The sequence below is a fragment of the Pelophylax lessonae genome (genome assembly GCF_965119305.1).
Source record: "Pelophylax lessonae genome assembly, chromosome: 4".
NCBI lineage: Eukaryota > Metazoa > Chordata > Amphibia > Anura > Ranidae > Pelophylax > Pelophylax lessonae.
In genome coordinates this window covers 156,569,118-156,594,779 of record NC_138771.1, presented here as the reverse complement: position 1 = coordinate 156,594,779, position 25,662 = coordinate 156,569,118, and the positions used below count along the sequence as shown (strand labels likewise).

Genomic DNA, 25,662 nt, shown 5'->3' with positions numbered 1-25,662 from the left:
CTGTCAGTGCGGCCTCATCAGTGCTCACCAGTGCAGGGAAAAACGTATCTATTTACAAAATTGTATAACATAAACAAAAAAACGTTTTTTTTTTTCAAACTTTTTGGTCTTTTTTTATTTGTTTAGCAAAAAAGAAAAAAACTTGCGTGATCAAATACCACCAAAAGAAAGCTCTATTTGTGGGGAAAAAAAATGACATAAATTTGGTTTAGGTACAGTGTTGCATGACCGCGCAATTGTCATTCAAAATGCAACAGCGCTAAAAGCTGAAAATTGGCCTGGGCAGGAAGGGGGTGAAAGTGCCCTGTATTGAAGTTTTATATTTCCTATACTGCAGTGCTTCTCTATTACAAAACCTCTGTGTTCTGCCTAGAGAGTGAACCTGTAACTGTACATAAACCTGTGTGTGGACTTCAAACAGAGTCTAACTTCCTTCTCATTAAGAGCCCTTCCTAGAAGTGACGTGACAAAGGCTTCTATTACCATATATGACAGTTTCCTGCCTTCCCCGAGAATCCCACTGACCAGGCTGCAGCAGGATTCCAGGTTCTCTGCCCTTCAACCAAGCTTACAAAAACCCTGACCTTAGCCATGGCCTGCAGGATAGGTAAGATTACAAGCAGTGTGCCTCACCTATTATATATAGAGAGAAGGACGCAGCAGCGACATCAGCTGTCATGTTTACTTCTAAAATGGGTGTGCAGCTAACCATGGAATGCATGCTATTTCATGCAGATCTTTGAGACGGTGTTTTTTCTTCTACAGAAGGTTTCTTTTAAAAACACTCTCATGATGATTTTGCTTACATTGGGGAAGAATTGCATTTGTATTTACTTGGTTAATTAGATAATTGTTAAAATTGCACAATTAGCTGTAAACAACAAGCGTCTTTTCATGCATGCAATTGATCTTCGTGTCTTTACAATTCGCCATTGTGTTCTAAACAGCTCTGCAGTCCCTACGACTAAAGGTCAGTTTTATAGGTGATGAAAATTAAAGCGTGAATTATGTCTGATTAGAGCAAAGGATTGAAAAAGAACATTTCCATGCAGCTGTAAACTGAGGATTCATTTATGAAACGGTGCAACATCCTGCAGAGGGGGGCCAATAAAGTACTGACAATTCTGCTGCAATACAGGCACCTTGTGATTCTTACTAGTAAAGCTGGCCATATAAGTTCACGTTTCTTTAATTCACCACTGCTGGCTGAACTAGGGGAATCACTCTTTTACCCCAACTACGTTAGACAGCGTGGATGGACGAAACTGCAATGTCAGCTATTGTATTCTGACAGCTGGTGCCCACAGCTGTCGAATTATACAAACAATGTTTGCATCTGATTGGATGCTTATCAGTAAAGCTCGCCATACAAGGTAAAGTTTCTTTCATTCAGCCCCTCTGGCTAGAGAAATCGTTCCTTTGTCCCATCAAGGCAAGCCAGGTGGTGCCGACAGGTCAACCTACAGAATTAATTTCTGCAGGTTCAGGAGGAAACAGCTGAAATTCAATTCGTGATAGGCCACTTTAACTGATTCAATCTTCAGGTTGAATTTTGCATCCTTTGAAGACAATAGGCCTAGGCTGTAAATAGGGGCTAAAATTCTGTACATATTGCTACTAAACCCAATCTTATCAATCAGCATTCAAATGCCCGGGTTCGGTACGGTACACAATTTTTGCCGTATCCATTGTAAAAAGTTGGGAATGGCACCCTAATTCCAAACTGTACCGTACCAACTTTTTGGGACCCTTTCATTGGGGTACCAAGCATAATCGTACCGTACCAACAGGGTGAAGCTATACTCTGCAGAACGTTGATTGGTTAACAGAGAATCGTCTCTTCCGTGGGCGCCATTTATAATGTTTAAGGAAGCATATAATAATTATAATATTTCCAGCTACACCACGCCTATCATGTAAGGGTACTGTTGGTGGTGAAAACGCAAGCCTGATCAAGGTGTACCGTTCCGAACCGTACTGAACTGTACGGAACCGAACCATACTGAACTGTACCGAACCGAACCATACCGCTCAGTGGAAACGAGGCATAGGGTCCTGTACCATGCCAGAATTGGTCACACTGTGAATGATCAAAACTGCTGATGACCGGGTTATTATACCTACCCGAATACAGGTGAGTAAGCGCTTCTACCTTCTCACATCCCAGCTCTGCTGGTGTTTAGACCTACAGGCTGTTGAGGCGGCCTCAAGTAACACGAATCACAAGAGGAGAAGACGGCACTCACAATGGCATCCAACAATGTTTATCCTTTATTGCAAAAACATGTATTACAGCTGTAAAAAAAGCCAACGTGTTTCGGCCATCAGGCCTTAGTCATGGTAATGACTAAGGCCTGACGGCTGAAACATGTTGCCTGTTTTACAGCTGTAATACATGTTTTTGCAATAAAGGATAACCATTGTTGGATGCCAATCCGAGCGTCAACTTCTCTTATTATACTTACCTGCTCTGTACAATGGTTTTGCACAGAGTGGACCCCGAACCTATTCTTCTAGGGTTCCCCACCGACGTTTTTGGCTCCTCTTCCCTCTCGAGTGCCCCTGTAGAAGGCCACATGGTATGGGTGCTCTCGTGCAGGCTTGATCCAAAGCCGGGCTGTGTGCATCTATTGACACACACAGTGTGGCTAAGCCCCGGCCCTCCCCCTGCTGAGTACCCTGAGGAGAAAGAGAGAGCAGCGCTGCTTTTGTGCACAGCACTGGATCAAGTTCTAGGTCAGGTAAGTATGTGGGGGGGGGGAGTCTGGGGGGGAGTTGAACATGAAAGGTTTCCCTTAGTGCAGAGAAAGCATTAATGTGGAAGTAAAGTTTTTTTTAACTTGTACCTACAGGTATGCCTATAATCTCCTAAACCTGCACTGTATAGGAGATTTTCACATGGGATGCAGCCGGTGACGTCACCAGAACTTGCGCTCTGAAGAGATGGCATACCCGTGCCTTACCTTCAGAGCTTTGTGCCAGGGCACGCATACAGGAGTGACGTCATCGTGGCTCCAGGCCAATAATAAAACTGAAGCCAACAAACCCGGAAAGGAAGACTGGGTGCAGAAGTGCCGGGCATCCATGAAAGTGCTCTGTGTACAGGTAAGTCTGTCATAATGTACCAGTATGCGGTGCATATTAGCACAATATGACATAACTCTGCAGGGGATGCAATTTGTTATTTTTTTGGAGTGGTTTACTACTACCCATCCATTACCCTTACTGGAGCATCCCCTTAACTTAACCACTTTCCGACTGCTCACTGTGCTGCTACTGTAGCACAGTGGCAGTCCTGTGTCCAGCAACGTAAACCTACGTCACTGGACTCCTGCCTGTCTCAGCGGTGCGCGTGCGCCGCCGGAGGCTCGCTCTTGCTGTGTTTAGAGACAGCGGGAGTGGGGCCGGAGGAGGAGAGGCGGCGATCACCGTCTCTCTTCCCCGATTGTCGAAGAAAGTGTGAGAGGATCCGCCTGCTTGTGTAAACAAAGTGGGCGGATCTTCCCTGTGACAGACAGGGACAGATCACAGGATTCAGCATAGCTGAACCTGCGATCTCTGTGTCACAGAACCCCCTCCCCCCACACATGTCAGTAAGCATGAGGCACACATTTAACCCCTTGATCACCAACAGTGTTAACCCCTTCCCTGCCAGTGTCATTATTACAGTAACAGTGCATATTTATAGCACTGATTACTGTAGTAATGTCACTGGTCCCCCCAAAAGTGTCAAAAATGTCAGTTAGGGGTCCGATCTGTCCGCCGCAATGTTACAGTCCCGCAAAAAAATGCAGATCGCCGCCATTACTAGTAACAAATAAAAAACAATAAAAATTGTGATTTTTTTTTTACCAAAAATATGTAGCAGAAAACAAATTGACCTAAAATGTTAAAAAATTTTGATTTTTAAATTTTTTTTGGGAATGTTATATATCAGAATGTGAAAAGTAGAGGTGATCAAATACCACCAAAAGAAAACTCTGTTTGTGGGGAAAAAAAGGACGTACATTTCATTTGGGTACAGCATTGCATGGCCGCGCTATTGTCAGATAAAGTAATGCCAAGTTAAAAAAAAAGTGGCATGGTCATTGAGCAGCAAAATCCTCCTGTCTTAAAGTGGTTAACCTCACCGCAAAAATCAAAGAAAAATTCACCATAAAAATTACATTGACCTCATTCACATGGGCATACTGCTCCATACAGCCATGCAAAAGGCTTCTTCCTCACCCATGCATCCTGTGTGCAGGCAGCCTGTTCAAATCAATGACAGGTGTGTGGCTTCAGGAACTTGCGTGTATCTCAAAAGCTTATCCCCAACTGTAAATCTATGCAGGTGCAATTCACTGATCAGAATGCAGACAGACTGTGAAATGCAAGCAGATTATAAATGCAGTTATAAGTGCATATTCAATAAAAAATCATTATAAGTATTTAAAATACAACTGTTAGAATTTGCTGAATCTTAATACCAGCACATAAAAAGCAGAACCTGAGCCAATCAGGCTGGGTTGCGTGCACATGTGCTGACAATGAGCATGTTGTCATGCTGAGGAATACGGTGGAGAGAGATGACTTCATCAGTCTGCTGCTGTTCTTTACTTGTCCAATCACAGGTTCGGGGCAGAAGGGAGGTGCTTAAATCTTAGAGAAGAGCTCTCATTATAGTTTAAAATAAAAAGTGATCCAGAAAAGCATGTGTAAATACCTGGAAAAATACCTTCCTTCTTTATCAATTTCCTTCTTCTCTGCTCCTTCCTATGAAGTAGCAGATTTGTGGGGGTAACTGTTGCATTGCAGGATAGTGTTAGAGCAATTAGGATGTTTGGAGGTGGCAGAGAGCCATATAAGGTACTTTTTGAGAATATATACTTGAGTGTCACCCTAAATATTCTTCTCCTTGGGTTATGTGTGGTCCTACAGTGGTTAGGGGGGGTGGCTGCCAACAATTCTATCTCAGGCACAGGACCACCTACAAAAAAGGGACAAGGGTATCATGCACCTTTTTACCTGGGGGACATTGGATAGTACAAAGGAGAAATAATCACATAACTATATAATGAGACACACACACTCCAGAAAGTTTCAATGGTCAAAAAATTGGCCACGGTGTTTGCTTAGGAAATATTCCAAAATTTACCAACATTAAATAGCCACCTTACATCACAGACCTAGCCTCAAAGGCAAACAACCAGACAGTAAAATCACAATGTCCATCCAGACTAGACTTTACCACCAATAAACAACACTATGAAATAAACAAGGGAGGGTGGGTGGTATCCATGGTCTGGTTTTCTCACCTAAGGCTCCATGTACACGGGACGTTGTTAAAAGTCCCTTTGAACGCTGGAACTTTTAGGACGTTTAAAACGTCCGTTAGGTCGCGTTTGCACCTGCGTTTAGCGGGCGTTTGCATTTAGAACCGTTCCTAGAGATCAAAAAATCATTCCCCTTTAAAATGGAAAAATGCGAGCGCTAAACGCGGGTCATCGCGTTCAGTTGCGTTTTAGCGTTTGAATCGCCGGGAAACACACGGTCGAACGCAAATAATTGCTTTCAAAAAAACGTCCCTGAACTCAACTGCCTGCAAATGACTGTAAACGACTAGACATATGCCGGTTTTCGGTAATTCGATATATCGCGGTATTGCATAGCCACGGTATTGTTATTGTGGCATTTTTAAAATACCGAGTTTATCTACTCCTGGGTCTGACTTGTGAATTGATACATTTCAGTGAGCTGGATGACTCATTCACTCACACAGCTCTCCCAGTAACTATAAACAAAAATGATTACATTTGTATCTTTTCCTTCCCTCTGCCAGGGAGAAAGGAAGTTTAACCTCTTAAAGACTGGACCTTTTTCTGACACTTGTTGCTTGCAAGTTAAAATCAGTTTTTTTTTTTTGCTAGAAAAGTACTTAGAACCCCCAAACATTTTATATATTTTTTTAGCAGAGACCCTACAGAAAAAAATGGTGATTGTTGTAATATTTTATGTCACACTGTATTTGCGCAGCAGTCTTTCAAACGCAATTAATAGACTTTAATGAAAAAAAAAAACGTAACAGTAAAGTTATCCCAATTTTTTTTTTTTTGTTACACAGAGAATCGTGATCTTTATTCCAAGCTAAAAAATCGTGATTCTCATTTTTGCCAGAATCGTGCAGCTCTAATATATATATATATATATATATATATATATATATATATATATATATATATATATACACACACACACACGCATAGCAGCCCACATTACATTATTATATAGCCATCAAGCAGTGTCTGGCCTACCTGGTGATGACTGGTCCTGGCGCTCTGATCCGATGGCCTGGTCTTTAAAGGGGCAAATCAAGATAAAAACACCGGTCCTCCTGCAGGTTTAACCAATTAATGACTTTACTATTGCTTTAGGCCTGGTTCACATGTATGCGGGTTGGGGGCCCACATTTGCACAGGCATAGCAGCCCATTGATGTGAATGGGCTTGAGCTGCTATGCCTGCGTTTTCAGCTGAAAAAAGGTGCATGCAGAATTTAAAAAAATGCAGTGGCCATGAAATCCATCCTTCTTTTGCACCATGCGACTTACCTGCCGTTGCTGCACACGCAAACTGTTTTTAAATGCCGTGCCCACGTATACAAAAAATGCAGAAAGCTTGCCAGAGCAGGAACTGGAGGTTAGTCGCATGGTGCAAAAGCAGGATGGATTTCAAGGCCACTGAATTTTAAAAAAAATGCTGCATGCACCTTTTTTCTGCGGAAAATGAGGGCATAGCAGCCCGTTCAAATCAATGGGCTGCTATGCCTGTGCAAATGTGGGCCGCCAACCCGCATACATGTGAACCGCCAACCCGCATACATGTGAACCACCAACCCGCATACATGTGAACCAGGCCTAAAGCAATAGTAAAGTAATTTATAAACAACACCTCCTTCAGGTTTAACCACTTCTTGACCACAAGGATTTGCCCTCTTAATGACCAGGCCATCGGATCGGAGCCGAGCGCCAGAACCAGTTATCACCAGTTAGGCCAGACACTGCTTGATGACCTATTTTAGGCCTGGTTCACAGAGTCTGTACTGACTGACTATATAATAATGTGCATAAGTGAACCAAAGCCCCTAAATTCAGCAATGAAATTGAAGTTAGGTGAAAATTTAATAATTTAAATTTAATAATAGAATACCGTGATAATACCGTATACCGTGGCAAAACCTTAATCAATTAATCGCAGCATGAAAATCTGATACCGTCACAAGCCTATAAACGACCATGTGTACATGGACAGATAACATAAAATGTAGGTGGGTTCAGGGGCTTCTGAAAAAAACGCCCAACTGCTCCTAAACGGCCATTTACAACGTCCCGTGTACATGGAGCCTAAAAGTTAATGGCAAGTCTACTTATAGGCTGCGGCACATGGACACAGAGCCCATAAATTTCATCCAGTGGTGAGCTGTTGTTTTGGGGGTAACTCCAACCAGAAAAAACAATGGTTGGGGGTAACTCCAACCAGAAAAAACAATGGTTGGGGGTAACTCCAACCAGAAAAAAAAACAATGACAACCTGAAAAGTTAAGAAGAGAGGGAGAAGTACAGCTCCATGCAGCAAAATTAAGCTGGCAACCAGGTGTCATCCACAAATAGTGATGGGCTAAACACCCCCCCCTGTTCAGTTCGCACCACAACATCTCGAACAGCAAAAAAGTTCTAGCGAACATGTGAACTCTATAAAAGTCTACGGGACACAAACATGAAAAATCAAAAGTCCTCATTTTAAAGGCTTATATGCAAGTTGTTGCCATAAAAAGTGTATGGGGACCTGGGTACTGCCCTGGGGGACTGGGGACCTGGGTACTGCCCTGGGGGACATGTATAATTGCAACAAGGGGGCCCCCAGATCCCGACCCCCCCTCCCCATGTGAATAAGTATCGGGTATATCATACCCCTGCCCTTTCGCCAAAAAAATGTAAAAAAGGAAAAAAACACAGAACACAAGCCCTTTATTAAAAAGAAAAAAAAATTGTGTCCCTAGACTCGAACATCAAGTCCATCTCTATCCACAAATATGAATCCTTTATTAACTACATAGTGGGTGTACAGCACAGAAGGCTAACAAGTTGCGTCTACTCAGCCTTACTCATAGCACTTGCTCACAGGAGAAGCACAGCTCCCATTAGGGTGCATTCACACCTGCGTACTCCACACTCCGGGGGCTCCAGTGATTTGCTGCAAAAGGCAGTCCCATTGAAAGCGATGGGAGGCTGCCAGCTCCCACAGCTTATCGCAGTCACTTACATTCATGCAGTGATCACATACGATTGATCAGTCTTGCATTCAGACCACCTGTGTCCAGGCCAATCACTGTGTGAGTGATTACCTGTGAGTAGCTGTAGGAGCCAGCAGCCTCCCATTGCTGTCAGTTAGGTTTCCACCCAGAGCAAATAACAGGAACGCCTGTTGAGGTTCTAATTGGAGTGCTGGTGCATTCGCAGGTGTGAATGCACCCCTACATTATCCTATTAGGCCCCCACTAGGGACCCTAACAGGAGCCAAGAAAATAAACCTCACTAAAGTTTAACTGCAGTAAAGAAAAGTGAAGACACTGACCTGGCTATGCTGTCTGGTAGGGCTGTGTAAATCTCAGGACTGAAAAATACAAAATGACTAATCATATGGCAGCTAAGGAAGTAAGGTTTTTATTGTGTATTTAATTCATTTTTTATTTTAATGGGCATTTACAATGTATGTAGTAGAATAGGTAATCTTCATGAACCGTGTGACATGTCTGTTTCCACATTGTCTCATCATCTTCCTTTTGGTTATTTACATAGATAAGAAGGGTTGAGGTTGGAAAACATTATCAGTTCATTGTGCCCGGAGTCACGTGCATGGCGGCTATGCTAACAGAATATTTCCTGTGTGTAAATCCACCATTTCTATAGAGGAAGTCAGTATGTAAAGAATGAATGCATTATTTGTCAGTGACTCATCTTCTATCCCTGGAAAGGACAGTAGTATGTTGCAGACATGTTGCCACGTAATATGTAAGTGTAGACTTTATCTCCGGCAGGCAGGGAGGGGCCCAAGCTGCATTCCATAGGATTTCTTGTGTATTGCACTATTGCATGTGATCTTGGCTGGTTACATATTACCACAAGGCCAGGAAATATTGCATCTTGCCTTTCTCTGGAGAAACATACTTGCAATTTCAATAAAGCAGAACTTGATGGACAAGCAGGTTTTATGTAATATTATGAGCTGTATTGCAAACATAAATGTTGTAATTTTTCTTTAAAGGCCGTACACACTATAAGATTTTCTGAAGACTTTTTCCTTTAGATTTACCAAAACCATACAATATGAGGTCAAACCTAAACACTTTCAATTTGTATGCAACAGAGTTGTATAAAGTACTCAAAACCCATACTTGAGTAAAAGTACAAATGCTCAATCAAAAAGTGACTTGAGTAGAAGTGGAAGTGCTCGATCAAAAAGTGACTTGAGTAGAAGTACTAAAGTATTCAACTTTTTTGTACTTAAGTATTGCAAGTAGTTTTTTTAAAAATTTTGCTACTCAAGTACTGAAAGTAAAAGTACAAGTACTGTGTTATGTAGTTATTAACCACTTGCCGAATGCCTAACGCCGATCTACGTCGGCAGTCAGCCCCTCACAGGCAAAGTGACGTAGGGCTATGAGCTAGCTTGTGAGGGTCTAGGGAGCGAGTGCGCGCCCCCGGAGGCGCGCTCCCGCTCCCGCGTGGTCACGGACCCCCCCGCGCGTGTGACCGGCGGACCCGATGTCCGCCGGTCACTCGGCGATCGGCGGGGGAGAGGGAGAATGTCAGGCAGCTTGTGTAAACAAGCTGCCTGTCATTCTCCTTGCTGTTAGGATACTGATCACTCGGATCTAGTATGTAGATCCGTTGATCAGTGTCCATACAGCTCAAGCCCCAGCCAATCACAGTAGAAAGCACGCCCCTAGGGATACACACAGCCCCTCCCTCCCAAATAAAGTTAACCCCTTCACTACCAGTGTATTTTTACAGTAACAGTGCATATATATAGCACTGATTACTGTAGAAATGTCACTGGTAACCCCAAAAGTGTCAAAAATGTCAGTCAAGGGTCCGATCTGTCCGCCCCAATGTCGCAGTACCGCAAAAAAAATCGCAGATCGCCGCCATTACACGTTAAAAAAAAAAACAACAAAAATGACAGAAATCTTTCCCTTTGTTAGTAAACGCGATAACTTTTGCGCAAACTAATCAAAATACGCTTTTTGCGATTTTTTTTACCAAACATAGGTAGCATAAAACAAATTGGCCGAAAAAGTAAAAAAATTTTGATTTTTAAATTTTTTTTTTGGGGAATTTCATATAAAAAAATGTGAAAAATATTGCTATTTTTGCAAAATTGACGCTCTTTTTTTGTTTATAGCGCGTGATCAAAAAATCGCACAGGTGATCAAATACCACCAAAAGAAAGCTCTGTTTGTGGGAAAAAAAGGACGCCAAATTCGTTTAGGTACAGCGTCGCACGACCGCGCAATTGTCCGTTAAAGTCACGCAGTGCCGAATCGCAAAATACCCCCTGGTCGGAATGGGGGTAAAATCTTCCGGGGCTTAAGTGGTTAAAGAAAGAAGTCAAAAGTTTGAACATCATATTGTTTTTTATTATTTAAAATGCAGCTTTTATTTATACATACAGTAGCATTTATTTTAGTATGCACTGATAATACACATGTTTTGAGCTTCATGAAACCTGCCATCTACTGTTCTGGCAGTGGTAATTTTTATAATAGTAACGAGTAACTATGCAGCACAAAAAAAAAAATATTGGAGTAGAAGTATTGAAATCATTGAAAAAATGTAGTGAAGTAAAAGTGGAAGAAGCAGAAAAAAATTCTACTCTAGGAAAGTACAGATACCGCCTTTCGGTACTTAAGTACAGTAGTGAAGTAGTTCTACTTAGTTACTATACATCTCTGGTATGCAATCAGGCAGGCCCTTGCACTACATAGAAAAGATAAATCTGAAGGAAATCTAACCACAAAAGTTGGATAGTGTGTATCCAGGTTTAGTAATCAAATATAAAATCCACATTTGTTACAAACTCGAAAGTGTAAAACAGGGAAGTGAGGACATCCTTTCCCCATCCAATAAGGTGTTCAAATTCACACCTGCCCTAAGGACCCACAAATGTGTCTCTCACTTAGACCTCTTACCCTAATGACCTTCCTGTGGCTCGTCTGGATAACCCACTCCCCCCCCCCCACACACACACACACTTCCCTGCCTGACCCCCCCTCCCCCCCCCCCCCCCACACACACACACACACACTTCCCTGCCTGACCCCCCCTCCCCCCACCTGCTCCTCCCTCCCCATCCTTCCTGCTCCTTTCACACCTAATACCCCCTTCCCTTATACCAATAGCTTATAGATTACATTACACCGAAATGATCATACAGCTCTGTCAAGCCCTCCACTGGCTTCCACTCACTCAACGAAATTAAATTCAAAATACTAACAACATCTTATAAAGCCATCCACAATTTAGCCCCCAGCTACATCACTAGCCTAGTCTCAAAATACCAACCTAATCGCTCTCTTCGTCCCTCTCAAAATCTCCTACTCTCTAGTTTCCTCGTCACCTCCTCCCATGCTCGCCTCCAGGACTTTTCCAGAGCCTCTCCAATCCTATGGCACTCCTTACCCTTATCTGTCCGATTACCCCCTACTCTATTAGCTTTTAGGCGATCTCTGAAAACCCTCCTCTTCAGAGAAGCCTATCCTACCCACACCTGACAACTGTACCTCCATTTTCTCCATCAGCTCATCCCCCAAAGTTATTGCCTTCTGTATCACTTGACCCTCCCTTCTAGATTGTAAGCTCTAACGAGCAGGGCCCTCCAATTCCTCCTGTACTGAACTGTATTGTAACTGTATTGTCTTCCCTCATATTGTAAAGCGCTGCGCAGTTTAAACTGTTGGCGCTATATAAATCCTGTATAATAATAATAATAAATACAGTGACACCCAAGCTCCATCCAACCATTCGGAATCCAACCCCAGATCACCTGACTTCTACATCCTCAGTACCATCTACAATTTCAACAGCTTGAACACTGCTAAAGCTGGCCATCGATGGATCAAAATGGATGTATGTGATCTATCTATGGCCGTTCTCGCTTAACAGAAGTCAATCTAACAGTTGACTTCTGATGAACGGGAATGTTGAAAAGCTTTTATCGATCAGCAGCTGCAGCCACTGATCAGTGTATTGTGATAGTGAAGGAGTTGCGCTGTCAGAATACAATGGCACAGTGGTGAGAATTCCTCCATCCACTTCACTTGTGTGAAAGGAGGAATCCGTTTGTCTTTTTCCTTCAGTCCTCTGCCTGAACAAAAAAAAAATGATTTAATCTATGGGCAGCTTTAAGGCTAAATTCACCTTTTGAAAAAAAATAAATAAATAAACAAAATAAATGTACATTTTTAAGGAACAAGGAGCCTGCAAAGCATTGCACCCATGATCAGCAGATCACCCCCCCCCCCTTCCGCCATCACCATCAGATCCCCCCTTCTAACATTTTTACTAACTACCCTATGTAAGAAAGATGTATATAGTTATCTACTTTTAGGCCATTCCAGTCCAGTCCTGTGATTCGGCTTCCCTCTGTAAGCCAGTGTGGCTTCAGGGGATAGGAGGGAGCACAGGCTGTGAATTGGTTATTGAAGCCTATGGGTAAAATCACCGCTTCAGGCTATAATAGCGTTGTCACTCTCTCCTCTCCCCTGCAGCTGCTGCTGGCTGACACAGGGGAGTTCACATGATGGGAGTGGCCAGAAAATCGGTTAGTATATACATTTTACTTACACAGGTTAGCTAATATACAGTATCTCACAAAAGTGAGTACACCCCTCACATTTTTGTAAATATTTTATTATATCTTTTCATGTGACAACACTGAAGAAATGACACATTGCTACAATGTAAAGTAGTGGGTGTACAGCTTGTATAACAGTGTAAATTTGCTGTCCCCTCAAAATATCTCAACACACAGCCATTAATGTCTAAACCACTGCCAACAAAAGTGAGTACACCCCTAAGTGACAATGTCCAAATTTGGCCCAAAGTGTCAATATTTTGTGTTTCCACCATTATTTTCCAGCACTGCCCTAACCCTCTTGGGCATGGAGTTCACCAGAGCTTCTTCACAGGTTGCCACTGGAGTCCTCTTCCACTCCTCCATGACAACATCACAGAGCTGGTGGACGTTAGAGACATTGCGCTCCTCCACCTTCCATTTGAGGTCTCAATTGGGTTTTAGGTCTGGAGACATGCTTGGCCAGTCCATCACCTTTACCCTTTAGACATTAATGGCTGTGTGTTGAGTTATTCTGAGGGGACAGAAAATTGACACTGTTATACAAGCTGTACACTCACTACTTTACATTGTAGCAAAGTGTTATTTCCTCAGTGTTGTCACATGAAAAGATGTAATAAAATATTTACAAAAATGTGAGGGGTGTATTTACTTTTGTGAGATACTGTAGGCGTTAGGAAAGGGGAGGGCACAGTTTTAAGGCTAGTTAGGGGGAAGTTAGAATTCCACTTTAACCACTTTACCGCTGCTCACTGAGCTGCTACTGCAGAAAAGTGGCTCGATTAGGTCTGACGACGTAGACCTACGTCACCAGACATTCCCCTCTCTTGGCGGTGCGCGCACGCCGCCGGAGGCTCGCTCCCGCTGTATTCAGTCACAGCGGGAGTCGGGCCAGGGGAGGAGCGGCGCCGATTGTCGCGGAATCGAGTGTGGAGATTCGCCTGCTTGTGTAAACAAAGCGGGCGGATCTCCTAAGTGACAGACAGGGTCAGATTGCAGGGTTCAGCATAGCTGAACCTGCGATCTGTCCCTGTGTCACTCAGTCACCTCCCCCCACACACGTTAGTAAGCACCAGGCATACATTAACCCCTCCCTCTCCAATAAAAATTAACCCCTTCCCTGCCAGTGTCATTTTTACAGTAACAGTGCATATGTATAGCACTGATTACTGTAGTAATGTCACTGGTACCCCCAAAAGTGTAAAATATGTCAGTCAAGGGTCCGATCTGTCCGCCGCAATGTCGCAGTACCGCAAAAAAAATCGCAGATCGCCGCCATTACTCGTTAAAAAAAAAAAACACCAAAAATGACATAAATCTTTCCCTTAGATAGTAAACGCAATAACTTTTGCGCAAACCAATCAAAATACGCTTATTGCAATTTTTTTTACCAAAAATATGTAGCAGAAAACAAATTGGCCTAAAATGATAAAAAATTTGGATTTTTACATTTTTTTGGGGGGGGAATTTCATATTAAAAAATTTGAAAAATATTGTTATTTTTTCAAAATTGTCGCTCTTTTTTTGTTTATAGCGCAAAAAGTAAAATTCCCACAGGTGATCAAATACCACCAAAAGAAAGCTCTGTTTGTGGGAAAAAAAGGACGTAAATTTCCTTTGGGTACGGTGTTGCATGACCGCGCGATTGACAGTTAAATTCCCACAGTGCCGAATCGCAAAAAGTGGCCAAGACAGCAAAATCCTCTGGTGGTAAAGTGGTTAAAAGGGCAGGGATGGCTGATGTTGCTGTAGCCAAGGGTGGACTGACAACTCATGGGGCCCCCGGGCAATCCGAGATCATGGGGCCTCCTGTGTCCACACTCAAGCCACACAAAGCCCCACCTACAAATTGCAGCTCAGCCACATAGAGTGGGCATTTAAATATCTACCACAGCATTATCTGCATGGAAGTTCCTGGCTTCTTTCTGTAGTGTGTAGCCTCTCATGGGGCCCCCTACTGACCCTGGGCCCTCGGGCAGTGCCCTAATCCCCGAATGGTCAGTCCGCCCCTGGCTGTAGCATTCTTTAGTAGGAGTAAATACTTTTGCTTCTGTACTGTAACTCCTTTATATTTGTATTAATAAATATTTATACAAATATACGTATACATGCATACATACAAACATCCATATACACATACATGTATACCGATAGATTGAGACAGAAAAATCACATCCAGACTAAATAACGGCAAGTGACAACATTGTTAAAAAGCATTCAAAAAAATTACTAGTGAATATCTATTTATTGTATAATGTTAAGATGATATCTAAAATAAAAAATTATAGTCTGAAGCCCCTATGTAATTTTTTACATTTTTTCATTCTTGCTGTAGGTTGTATTACAGCAAAAGTGACATTTACAAAAAAAGACACATTACGTTTAATTTGCTGGTAAATGACATTTCACTGCCAGCTTCTTTTTTTTTTTTTTTTTTAATACCAGCATGAGGACTCCCCAAAAGTCCCCAAAAATACATACCAGACTCTTAAAGGGTCTGAAATGTATTTTGAGGGGTTCCATGCTGTTCTTTTAAAAAATAAAATAAACAGTCTGGCAGGAAAATTACATTAATTTAAACAGCATCTCTTTTATTTGTAAATGTCAGTGTTGCTGTAGTTGTATACATGGTACCGATGTGCTACTTCACAGGCAGGTTTAGACCACCCTCCAATCAGATTATTTAACTGGTTAACGTCCGCCCGCCGCAGTTATACATGTACGGCGCTCGCTCTCGGGAGGCTAGGGGGCGAGCGCGCGCCGCCGGCGGCACGCCCCCGTCCCCGCTCATCAGTGGGGAAGCCGATGCAGCCCCCGCGATCGCCGATGCGCCACCTGACCCCCGCGATCCTTCCCCGCTGAGAGAGAACGGTCAGCTGTTGTAAACACAGCTGACCGTTCTTCTCTCTGAAATTATCATAGAGCCCCTGTGATCATTCTATATAGGATCACATGTCTCTATGGTCATTTCAGAAGCTACCCCCCCCCCCCCCACAGTTAGAATCATTCCCCTAGGCTCACATTTAACCCCTTGATCACCCATAATGTTAACCCCTTCCCTGCCAGTGTCATTATTACAGTAACAGTGCATATTTTTAGCACTGATTACTGTAATAATGTCACTGGTACCCCCAAACTTGTCAAAAATGTCAGTCAGGGGTCCGATCTGTCCGCCGCAATGTCGCAGTCCCGCAAAAAATCGGGGATTGCCGCCATTATTAGTAAAAAAAAAACAATAAAAATGACATTTCCCGCAGTTAGTAGACGCGATAACTTTTGCGCAAACCAATCAAAATATGATTATTGAGATTTTTTTTACCAAAAATATGTAGCAGAAAACAAATTGGCCTAAATTGTTCTTTTTTTTTTTGAGGATGTCATATAGCAGAATGTGAAAGATATTGTTTTTTTTTTTTTTGTTTTCAAAATTGTCGCTCTTTTTTTGTTTATAGCGCAAAAAATAAAAATCGCACAGGTGATCAAATACCACCATAATAAAGCTCTATTTGTGGGACCTCAATTTTATTGGGCTACAGCGCCGCACGACTGCGCATTTGTCTGTTAAAGTAACGCAGTCCCGAATCGCAAAATAGGGCCTGGTCAGGAAGGGTTCAAATCCTTTCGGTCTTAAAGTGGTTAAAGGAGTTTTGCATTTCTAATGTTTCACTTTAAGCATTGGTAAAATAGCTGCCCCTGGCCCAACTGTACATTTTTTTTCTGCATTAGTCCCAAGGGTCAGTGCCCAACCCCCATGCCATTTGTTTAGCAATCTCTATCCTACTAGCGAAGAAAAGGGCAATTATTGATTTACAGCTTCAGCTCCCAATGACTTCAGTGAGGTTAGGATTCAATATGCAAACTTATCTAATATTCACTGAACCCTGCTTGAACCGAACCCGAGTACATTGGGTTCATCCCTATTCACCATGTTATGTGTATAAAATATGAAAATGAACAGTATCTTGATAAGAACGACATAACAATACACATCATAAAATAGTAGTATTAGTGTTTTGATTGTTAGAGTTTGTGATGTTAGAATTTTATGATATATTTCATCATTATTTATTATTTATACAATAATCAAACCATCTTGATTGGGCGCAATGGAGATGTCAAAACCCAATACAAGCATAACATAACAAATTATTAAATAATGCTTACTGACACTGATCATGTTATCACCTTAATGAAGAATAAAATTGTTCCCATAAATATAAAGAAAAAAGCTCCCTATTATGGGATATTTGAGCTAGCCTGATGCTGTTATCTGGCCAGGTTGGAGTTCCAGTTTATACTGACAGTAAGTTGGACCATTGGATGGGGATACCCACCACTTTTGTGACCCCTTCTGATGTCATATACTGTAATTCTACAGAGTACCTCTGCACAATGGTACCTCTGACTGATTTAACAAACCAGTTGATTTCTAGTTACCAATTCTTGGCACAGGTAGATCTCAGCACAGGATCAGGAACTTCAGCACAGGTTTAGGGTTTAGGTTATAGGTTTATTTTATGTATCAGGTTGGGCATTAAGAGTTACATTTTAGGATTAGTTTAGTTCTAGCTATAAAAATGAAAAACAGCTTTCAACTGCCTTATTGCACATGGTCCAGATTGTAAATACCCTAGATGGTAATACCAACTTTTATCCACTAGATGGCACTATCAGAGCTTTTTACTTTATAAGATGGAATGTTTTTTCTTTTAATTACAGTTTATTACCATTTATGTCATTAGTCAGCCCTAACAGATCATGTGTTTAAGCTTTCAGACATCTGCAAAGTTAACTATCCAAAGCATGCATTTTGCAAGTGTTTTATTGAAAAATCCAAGAAAGAAAGTATCAGAAAAAAATAATAAAGATACAATGTTTGCATAGATTATTATTATACAGGATTTATATAGCGCCAACAGTTTGCGCAGCGCTTAACAAAATGAAGGAAGATGTTACAGTTACAATACAATTTGGTACAAAAGGAATCAGAGGGTTCTGCTTGTTAGAGCTTACAATCTAAAAGGGAGGGTCAATTGATACAAAAGGTAATAGCTGTGGGGGATGAGCTGATGGAGAAAGTGAAGCAGTGTATTAGCTAGTAGCCGGGTAGGCTTCTATAAAGAGAAGGGTTTTCAGGGATCGTCTGAAGATGGATAGATTAGGGGACAGTCGGACAGATTGGGGTAGAGAGTTCCATAGAATGGGAGAAGCTCTGGAGAAATCCTGGAGGCGAGCATGGGAAGAGGTGACAAGGGAGCTAGAAAGCAGGAGGTCTTGGGAGGACCGAAGAGAGCGGTTTGGTTGATATTTTGAGATCAGGTCAGTGATGTAGTTGGGGTAGAGTTGTGGATGGCATTGTAAACTATTGTTAGCACTTTGAATTTTATTCTTTGGGTGAGTGGAAGCCAGTGAAGGGATTGGCAGAGAGGGGTGGAGGACACTGAGATACACATATATATGTCGTACAATAAACATATGAGCACAGGTACAAATGGTTAAACACATTCTCAGGAAGGACTTAAAAGAATGCATCATGTATACAATAGGGGGGGGGGGGGGAAAGAGAAGTTGAAGCTCCTTGAGCCCCGGTTCACACTTGTGCGTGTGCGGGGTTCGCATGTAATGTCGGAGCGCACTGCTCCGACATTACTTGCGATCGGCTGTGCGGTGCGAGTTTAGCCATACAAACTGTATGGCTAAATTCGCATCGCACCCGCAGCAAACACGCACAGGAGGCATTTTTGCAGCCGCATCAGGATCGGATCGCACAGCGGTTCACACTTGTGCGATCCGATCCTGTGCGAACTGCACGATCGCACTGCGATATGCGATCAAACTGGGGGTGTCGTTAAGATTACATTGACACCCCCAGCGGATCGCATATGGCAGTGTGAACTGCCGGGGGTGCGTGTGCGAGTTCGCAGCCTTCCCGCATCGCATCAGTGTGAACCGGACCTGAGGCTTAACGTTAGATAACTCACCAAAATAGTACCATTGAGATCCTTATATGTGAAGCTAGAAAGAAAGTTATAGTCAGAGCATATAGAGAGAAGGGAAAGGATAAGACAAAAAAAAAAAAGAGGTGGGGTAGGGGATTGGGAGGTCCCGGGGGGGGGGGGTCATTATCTAACCTGTCCTATATTGATAAGAGGGAGTGATTAAAGCTTGATGACTGGGAATAAGATACCTGGAGTTGCGAACTTGGAAACATTTGGTGTGGAGATCCACTAATATAGGTGTGAGTTTTTCATTAATCATAATATCTGGTACTGTATTTTACATTGTAGCAAAAGTGTTTTTTCTTCAGTGTTGTCATATGAAAATATATAATAAAATATTTACAAAAATGTGAGGGGTGTACTCACTTTTGTGAGATACTGTATAAACAGAAAAGAACCTCACTGCGCAGTATTACTCATAGGTAATTATTTATTAGTAAGATCCAGAATACTCACAAATAGAAGCATAAAAACCTCATGTAAGTCCTCATATGATAGCTGATGTTTCCATCCAACAGTATGGCTGGTTAACCAGCGTGGCAACGTCACGTGATCTTGCTCCTTTTGACGCGTTTTGTCATAAGCAGACGTCATCAGGGGTGTGGCGATGTACATGCCCATTACTAATTTTATAGACTAGGAGCCAGAAATGATAAATCAACTCATAGAGAAACAAGAGCAGGTCAACAAAGAATGCCATACACAAAGAAAATTTCAGCCAGTTCTTGATGAACCAGCTGAGATTCGGTCATTTCGGCCCCCTCCCACCCAACATCCTTCGATCTGAAAATCAAATAAGCTGGTCGAAACATTGGCACTTGAACAGTGGCTGCATCCAATTGGAGCTAAACAATAGAAATCTAAGAGTGTATGGCCAACCCTGGAAGTGAATAGCTGCAGGATTCTTCTACAGGATGAAAGACAGCAAGTCAGCTGTACACTGGAAAATCTGTCTCCTTCTACTACCACCTTCATGTTTATTTCCCCCAAAATTTATATTTATCTATTATCAAACCAGATTGTAGCACTTGCGGCTATTCTGCATTTATTAGCATTTTTGAGCCATAATCTTTTGTGGGAGTATAGTTTTGCAAAAAAAAGCTAAAAAATGCAACAGCTAAAGAAAAACACTACTGGCAAAACCGCTGCAAAACTCATTCTACAGCTTTCTGTCGGTTTTATAACATCGAGTGTGCATGAAGCCTAAAAGTATAAATAAGATCTATAGCAATTAAAGCTAAATCCTTACATTTTTAAAAAAAATCTGTACTTATCCACTACTTGATTGATGGTCATGCAATCTTTTTTATGAAATTATTTTTGTGTTTTTCTGCCTCTTTGAAACATTCTCAGTGAGCTCCCAATCCTCTTTTCTTTTTTTTTCCTTACTTCCATTTGTTTGGAACGAGCATTGCACAATGTATGTTAGTTGTGCTCATGTGCACTACAAATCCCATTATCCATAGTCCCTTCTCCATTTTAAGAGTGAGAAAGAGAGGGTGGCTGTCAGGGCCGGGACAAGGGGTGGGCAGGAGATGCCCTGGGCACTGTGGTATCATGTAAGGTGGTGGGGGCCTCACAGGGAGGTTTGTGTTGGTAGGGGAAATTTGGGGGGGGGGGGGTTTGCTAAATTTGCTAAGAGTGGTGATTAAGGGAGATTTGTGTCCGGGGGGGGGAATGGTAAGAAGAAGATTTGTGCTAGGAGGAAGGATTGGAGGGATTTGTGCACGGAGGGGGGGTTTGGAGTGGGGGGTGGGGGAGAGGATGTGTACTAGGAGGGGAAACTTTAGGGGTAGAGGATTTATGATAGGAGTGGTGATTTTTTTTGGGGGAAGGGGCATTTTTGCTGGGGGGGGGGGGGGTGTTTGGATGATAAGACGCAAAGTGGGAAAATATTTTTTCGCTGAAAGGGAGGATTTCAGCAGGGGGATGTATTTGTACTGGGGAAGGGGATGTATTGGGGAGGGGGAATTCATCCTTAGAGGGAAAGCATGCAGATTAGTGCTCAGTTTTTTGGGGGAAGGGGAGATTTTTGCTGACACATAATGCTTATACATCTGGGGGGCGGGGGGGGGGGGATGCAGTTTGGTATGTTCGCTTTGGCCTCTAGATGCCCTTGTCCCGGCATTGGTGGCTATGTTCTTGCTTACATGGGACCATTGAGAACAAACGTAGCCACCCTCTAACAGGAAGTCAGATCACAGCAGCAGAATAAAGGAATTTGGAGATTTGGAGAAGGCCGAGAGCATTAAAAGAAATGTTTTTGAGTTAAGAATTCGTATCTGAATATATATTTTTTTTTTTTGTAACTGCAGATTAGTGTCACTTTAAAGCTTTTACAAAAAAAAAAAGAGCTTCCCCAGAACTTCCTTTAAAAAGTCTATATTTGTGCTGCAGATATTTCCCATAAACTCTACTAGTCAGAACTGACACAGGAACGATTGACAAAACATCTCGGTGGACTGCGATTCCTGGGAACAGATTTCAGAGGATTTCTTCAGAAGACTGCTTCAAAATAATAAGAGCAGCTGAAGGTTTTTCCATATACACCGGCTGGATAGATGCTTACAGGAAACCATAGGCAATATTCACTGAATGTAAATACTGGCAAACTAAGCATGCTGCATTTATTTTGTCGCCTGCTGAATGTCACTAATTAAAGTAATAGCAGAGTTATAACGGCGCTCAAACCCCCAGATTACAATAAAAGACATAGGATGCATCATCATTTTAATCATCAGTAATTTCTTATGTGTAATGTTGTCACACTGCCAATAAGAAGCAGTATAAATAGCTGAAAAATACAATGACTAATTCAAATCTGCCTGTTTAGTTGGAGCTGTTTTTAGAAAAATGACTTTTCTTGGCATATGTGGTTTTATTGTGCTTAAAGCACATTTCTACAGAGAGATATGTAGGCTGCCTTTGCTGACCTGCTTTTGCTAATGACCTTGCTGTTTCTGGCTTCAGTATGTTCTCCATCCCTGACCCTGATTAAGCATGCAAACAGTGAAGTCAGAGTGGAGTCAGAAGTTCTGAGCTGCTGGCTTGGTTCCAGGTCAGTGAATCAGAAAGTGGTGAATTCATTGCATTAGTGTGATAGCCGGGCTACCAGCATTTACAAATGAAGAATTCAGCAATGGTAGCCTAAATATTGTTTTTAAGTGCATGCAACCCTTTATACCAGCCTTTCTCAATCTTTCCAACACTGAGGAGCCCTTAAAAAATAACTTTCAGGTTTCAACCCCTGATAAAAATCACTATATCGACACATCATGATACATTCGTGTGATGGTCAGTGAGAAGAATGCTGCTTACACTGGTGGGAACTTATCTAAGAGGCAGAAATTACTCATTGCTCAAAGAAACCCTAGCAACCTCTAGAGCAGGCGTCTTCAAACTATGGCCCTCCAGTTGTTCAGAAACTACAATTCCCATCATGCTTAGTCATGTCTGTGAATGTCAGACTTTTGCAATGCCTTATGGCAGGGGCAGACTGGCAACTTTCAGCCCAGGGGGCAAGTACAAACCAGAGGCTCATGGTGCAGCAACTCGGCCCCTCCCACTCTCTCGCTTCCCGTCCTCCTCCTGACCTCCATTCTAGCCTGAAGCCCTGCTCCAGGTACTCTCTACTCTCCGGCTAAATCCGGGTTCTCAACCTGGCCAGCAGGGGGCGGTTGAGGGGAGCTGGGACAGCTCGGTTAGGGCTGGCCAGGGGAGGAGAGTCTCCAGTGGGGCATGGAACTGGCCTCTGCTCAGACACAGTTTACACCATCCATGCTGGGGGGGAGGTCTGCGCTCTGTCCTTGTCTTTATCCCGCACTCAGTAGGTCAGTAGTGGGGACTTTTTACTTCTCTTCACCAGGAATCTTTTAGGCATATCTGTGGCAGAAGCGGTGCTGCCTTTTTACAGGACATCAGAGCGGCCCAGGGGGCAATTGCCCCCCTGCCACCTGGCCCAGTCCTCCCTTGCCTTATGGGATGTGTAGTTCCGCAACAGCTGGAGGGCCGTTTGGGGATCCCTGCTCTAGAGGAACCCTGTTTGAAAAACCCTGCTTTATACAGTTATTTGTGCATGAGCTTAAAGCAGAGTTCCGGCCTCGGAAACAATTTTTCAATAAAAATACCCCCCGGGACAGTCAGGGCTAGTACATTTCATAATAGATAGCCTCTGAACTGTTCCAGGTTGCACTTACCTTTTAGAAGAAATACTTACCTTGAAAATTTCTTGTCCAGCGCTGCCATCTCAGGATTGGGCAGCTGAAGCCAGGGCGTCCTCTTCGGTGTCCTCCTCCGTGTCCTCTTTGTCCCAGAATGCCCTGCACCGACCCCGCACGTCACTTCCAGGGCCAGCGCGTCATCCCTGCACAGCTTCTGGGCATGCCCAGAAGCTGTTTAGCAGGGAATGACGCACCTGTACCGGAACTGACGAGCAGGGCCGGTACAGGCGCATTGACTCCTGGGAGCGATGACGTTCAGCTCCCAGGAGTCAACGCAAGCAGGAAGTGACGGCGCGGGCTGCGGCCGCAGAGGGAGGAAGTAGAAGGAAGGTAAGTATATTTTCTTCAAAAACAAGGAATGTCAGCAAGCGGATGGCCCAAAGTAGTTTTTGAGGCCGGAACTCCCCTTTAAATTTATAATGTGCATTGGATTTTGCTATTACAATAAAATTAGTATTTGCCTAAATAGGTTAGTTAAAGGTATGAGATATCCAATAGAAAATCCAAATCCCAAAAGATCTTCTTTACCACCTATATACCACCACATATATAGATTATTATTATTATACAGGATTTATATAGCGCCAACAGTTTGTGCAGCGCTTTACAACATACAGACAGTACAGTTACAATACAATTTAATAAAGGAGGAATCAGAGGACTCTGCTTGTTAGAGCTTACAATGTAGGAGAGAGAGTCAAGCGATACAAAAGGTAATAGTTGTGGGGGATGAGCTGATGGAGAAAGTAAAAGTACTGTTGTTACGTGTGTGTGTGTATACAGCGGGTAAAATAAGTATTGAACACGTCACCATTTTTCTAGGTAAATATATTTTTTAAGGTGCTATTGACATTAAATTTTCACCACGTCAGCAATCCACGCAATCCATACATACAAAAAAAACAAAACAAATTAATTTAGAAACTAAGATATATGTTAACAAAATGGAATGACACAGGGAAAAAGTATTGAACACATTACCTGAAAGGTATTTAATGCTTTGCACAAAATCCTTTGTCGGTAATGACAGCTTCAAGATGCCTCCTGTATGGACAAACAAGTCCCATGCATTGCTCAGGTGTGATTTTGGCCCATTCTTCAACAAAGTCTTCAAATCTTGAAGGTTCCGTGGGCCTATTCTAGGAACTCTGATCTTTAGTTCTTTCCATACATTTTCTATTGGTTTCATGTCAGGTGATTGGCTGGGCTATTCTAGCAACTTCATTTTCTTTCTTTGAAACCAATTGAGAGTTTCCTTGGCTTTGTGTTTGGGGTCATTGTCTTGCTGAAATGACCCTCATTTCATCTTCATCATCCCGGTAGATGGGAGCAGATTTCATATGTGTCTTAATACATTTTCCCACTCTTTCTTCCTTCAACGACACGATGTTTGCCAGTACCATATGCTGAAAAACAACCCCACACTATGTTTTCTCACCTCCAAACTTCACTGTTGGTATGATGTTTTTCGGGGCAATGTGCAGTGCAATTTGACCTCCAAACATGGTGTGTATTATGGCATCCAAAGAGTTACATTTTGGTCTCATCTGACCAGACTATATTCTCCCAGTATTTCACAGCCTTATCTAAATGTTGTGCATCAAACTTTAAAGGAGCTTCAAAATGCTTTTTCTTCAGTAGTGGGGCCTTTCAAGGTGAGCGTGCATACGGGCCATGGCGGTTGAGTGCTTTACTTATTGTTTTCTGTGATACAATTGTACCTGCCAGGTCTTTCTGAAGCTCTCCACAAGTGGTCCTTGGCTCTTGGACAACTCTTCTGGTAAATATTTTCACTCCTTTGTCGGAAATCTTGCAAGGAGCACCTGGTCGTGGCCGGTTCACAGTGAAATTATGTTCTTTCCACTTCCGGATTATGGCCCCAACAGTGCTCACTGAAACATTCAGAAGTTTAGAAATACTTCTGAAGGCAATGCCATCAGTATGTTTTGCAACAATAAGGCAGAGGTCTTGAGAAAGTTCTTTGCTTTTACCCACCATAAAATGTTTCTTGTGTGATACCTTGGTCATGAGACAGCTTTTTATAGGCCATCAGTTGAGACTTAACCAGCTGATATTTTTTTTGCACTGACAAAGGGCAGGATTGCTTTCTAATTACTGATAAATTTCAGCTGTTGTCTTGGCTTTCCGTGCCTTTTGCACCTCCCTTTCTTCAGGTGGTCAATACTTTTTCCATGTGTCATTCCATTTTTCTTACACATAACTTAATTTCTGAACTTATTTGTTTTGGTTTCTTTGTATGTATGAATTGCATGTGTTGTTACCAACGTGGTAAAAATGTCATATCAATAGCACCTTTAAAAATATATTATATTCATTATTTATTTTACGGCTGTATATATACTGCATATATACAGCGCCTGTATAGAGCCTGTGTTCATGTGTTTTTGTTTGCTTCAGAACACTTCTTTTCTCATATATGTCTGTGGAAATGCCAAAGCAACTGAATAAAATCAACTGCACTTGCAATGAATGCTGATTGATCTCAGAAGCATTTCAAGCTGATGTCAAAAGCTCACTGCATTTGGCCAT

General features: G+C 42.4%; 1 protein-coding gene across 1 annotated transcript in view; it reads left to right on the top strand.

Moving 5' to 3' along the window:
* The first annotated feature begins 456 nt into the window (after positions 1-456).
* The window catches only part of PFKFB3 (6-phosphofructo-2-kinase/fructose-2,6-biphosphatase 3), a 135,034-nt gene continuing 109,828 nt past the window's right edge, over positions 457-25,662 (top strand). Inside the window, exon 1 of the mRNA XM_082254178.1 lies at positions 457-607. Within this exon, the coding sequence (XP_082110304.1) occupies positions 592-607 (16 nt within the window). The 5' untranslated portion in view covers positions 457-591. The remainder of the gene's footprint in view (positions 608-25,662) is intronic.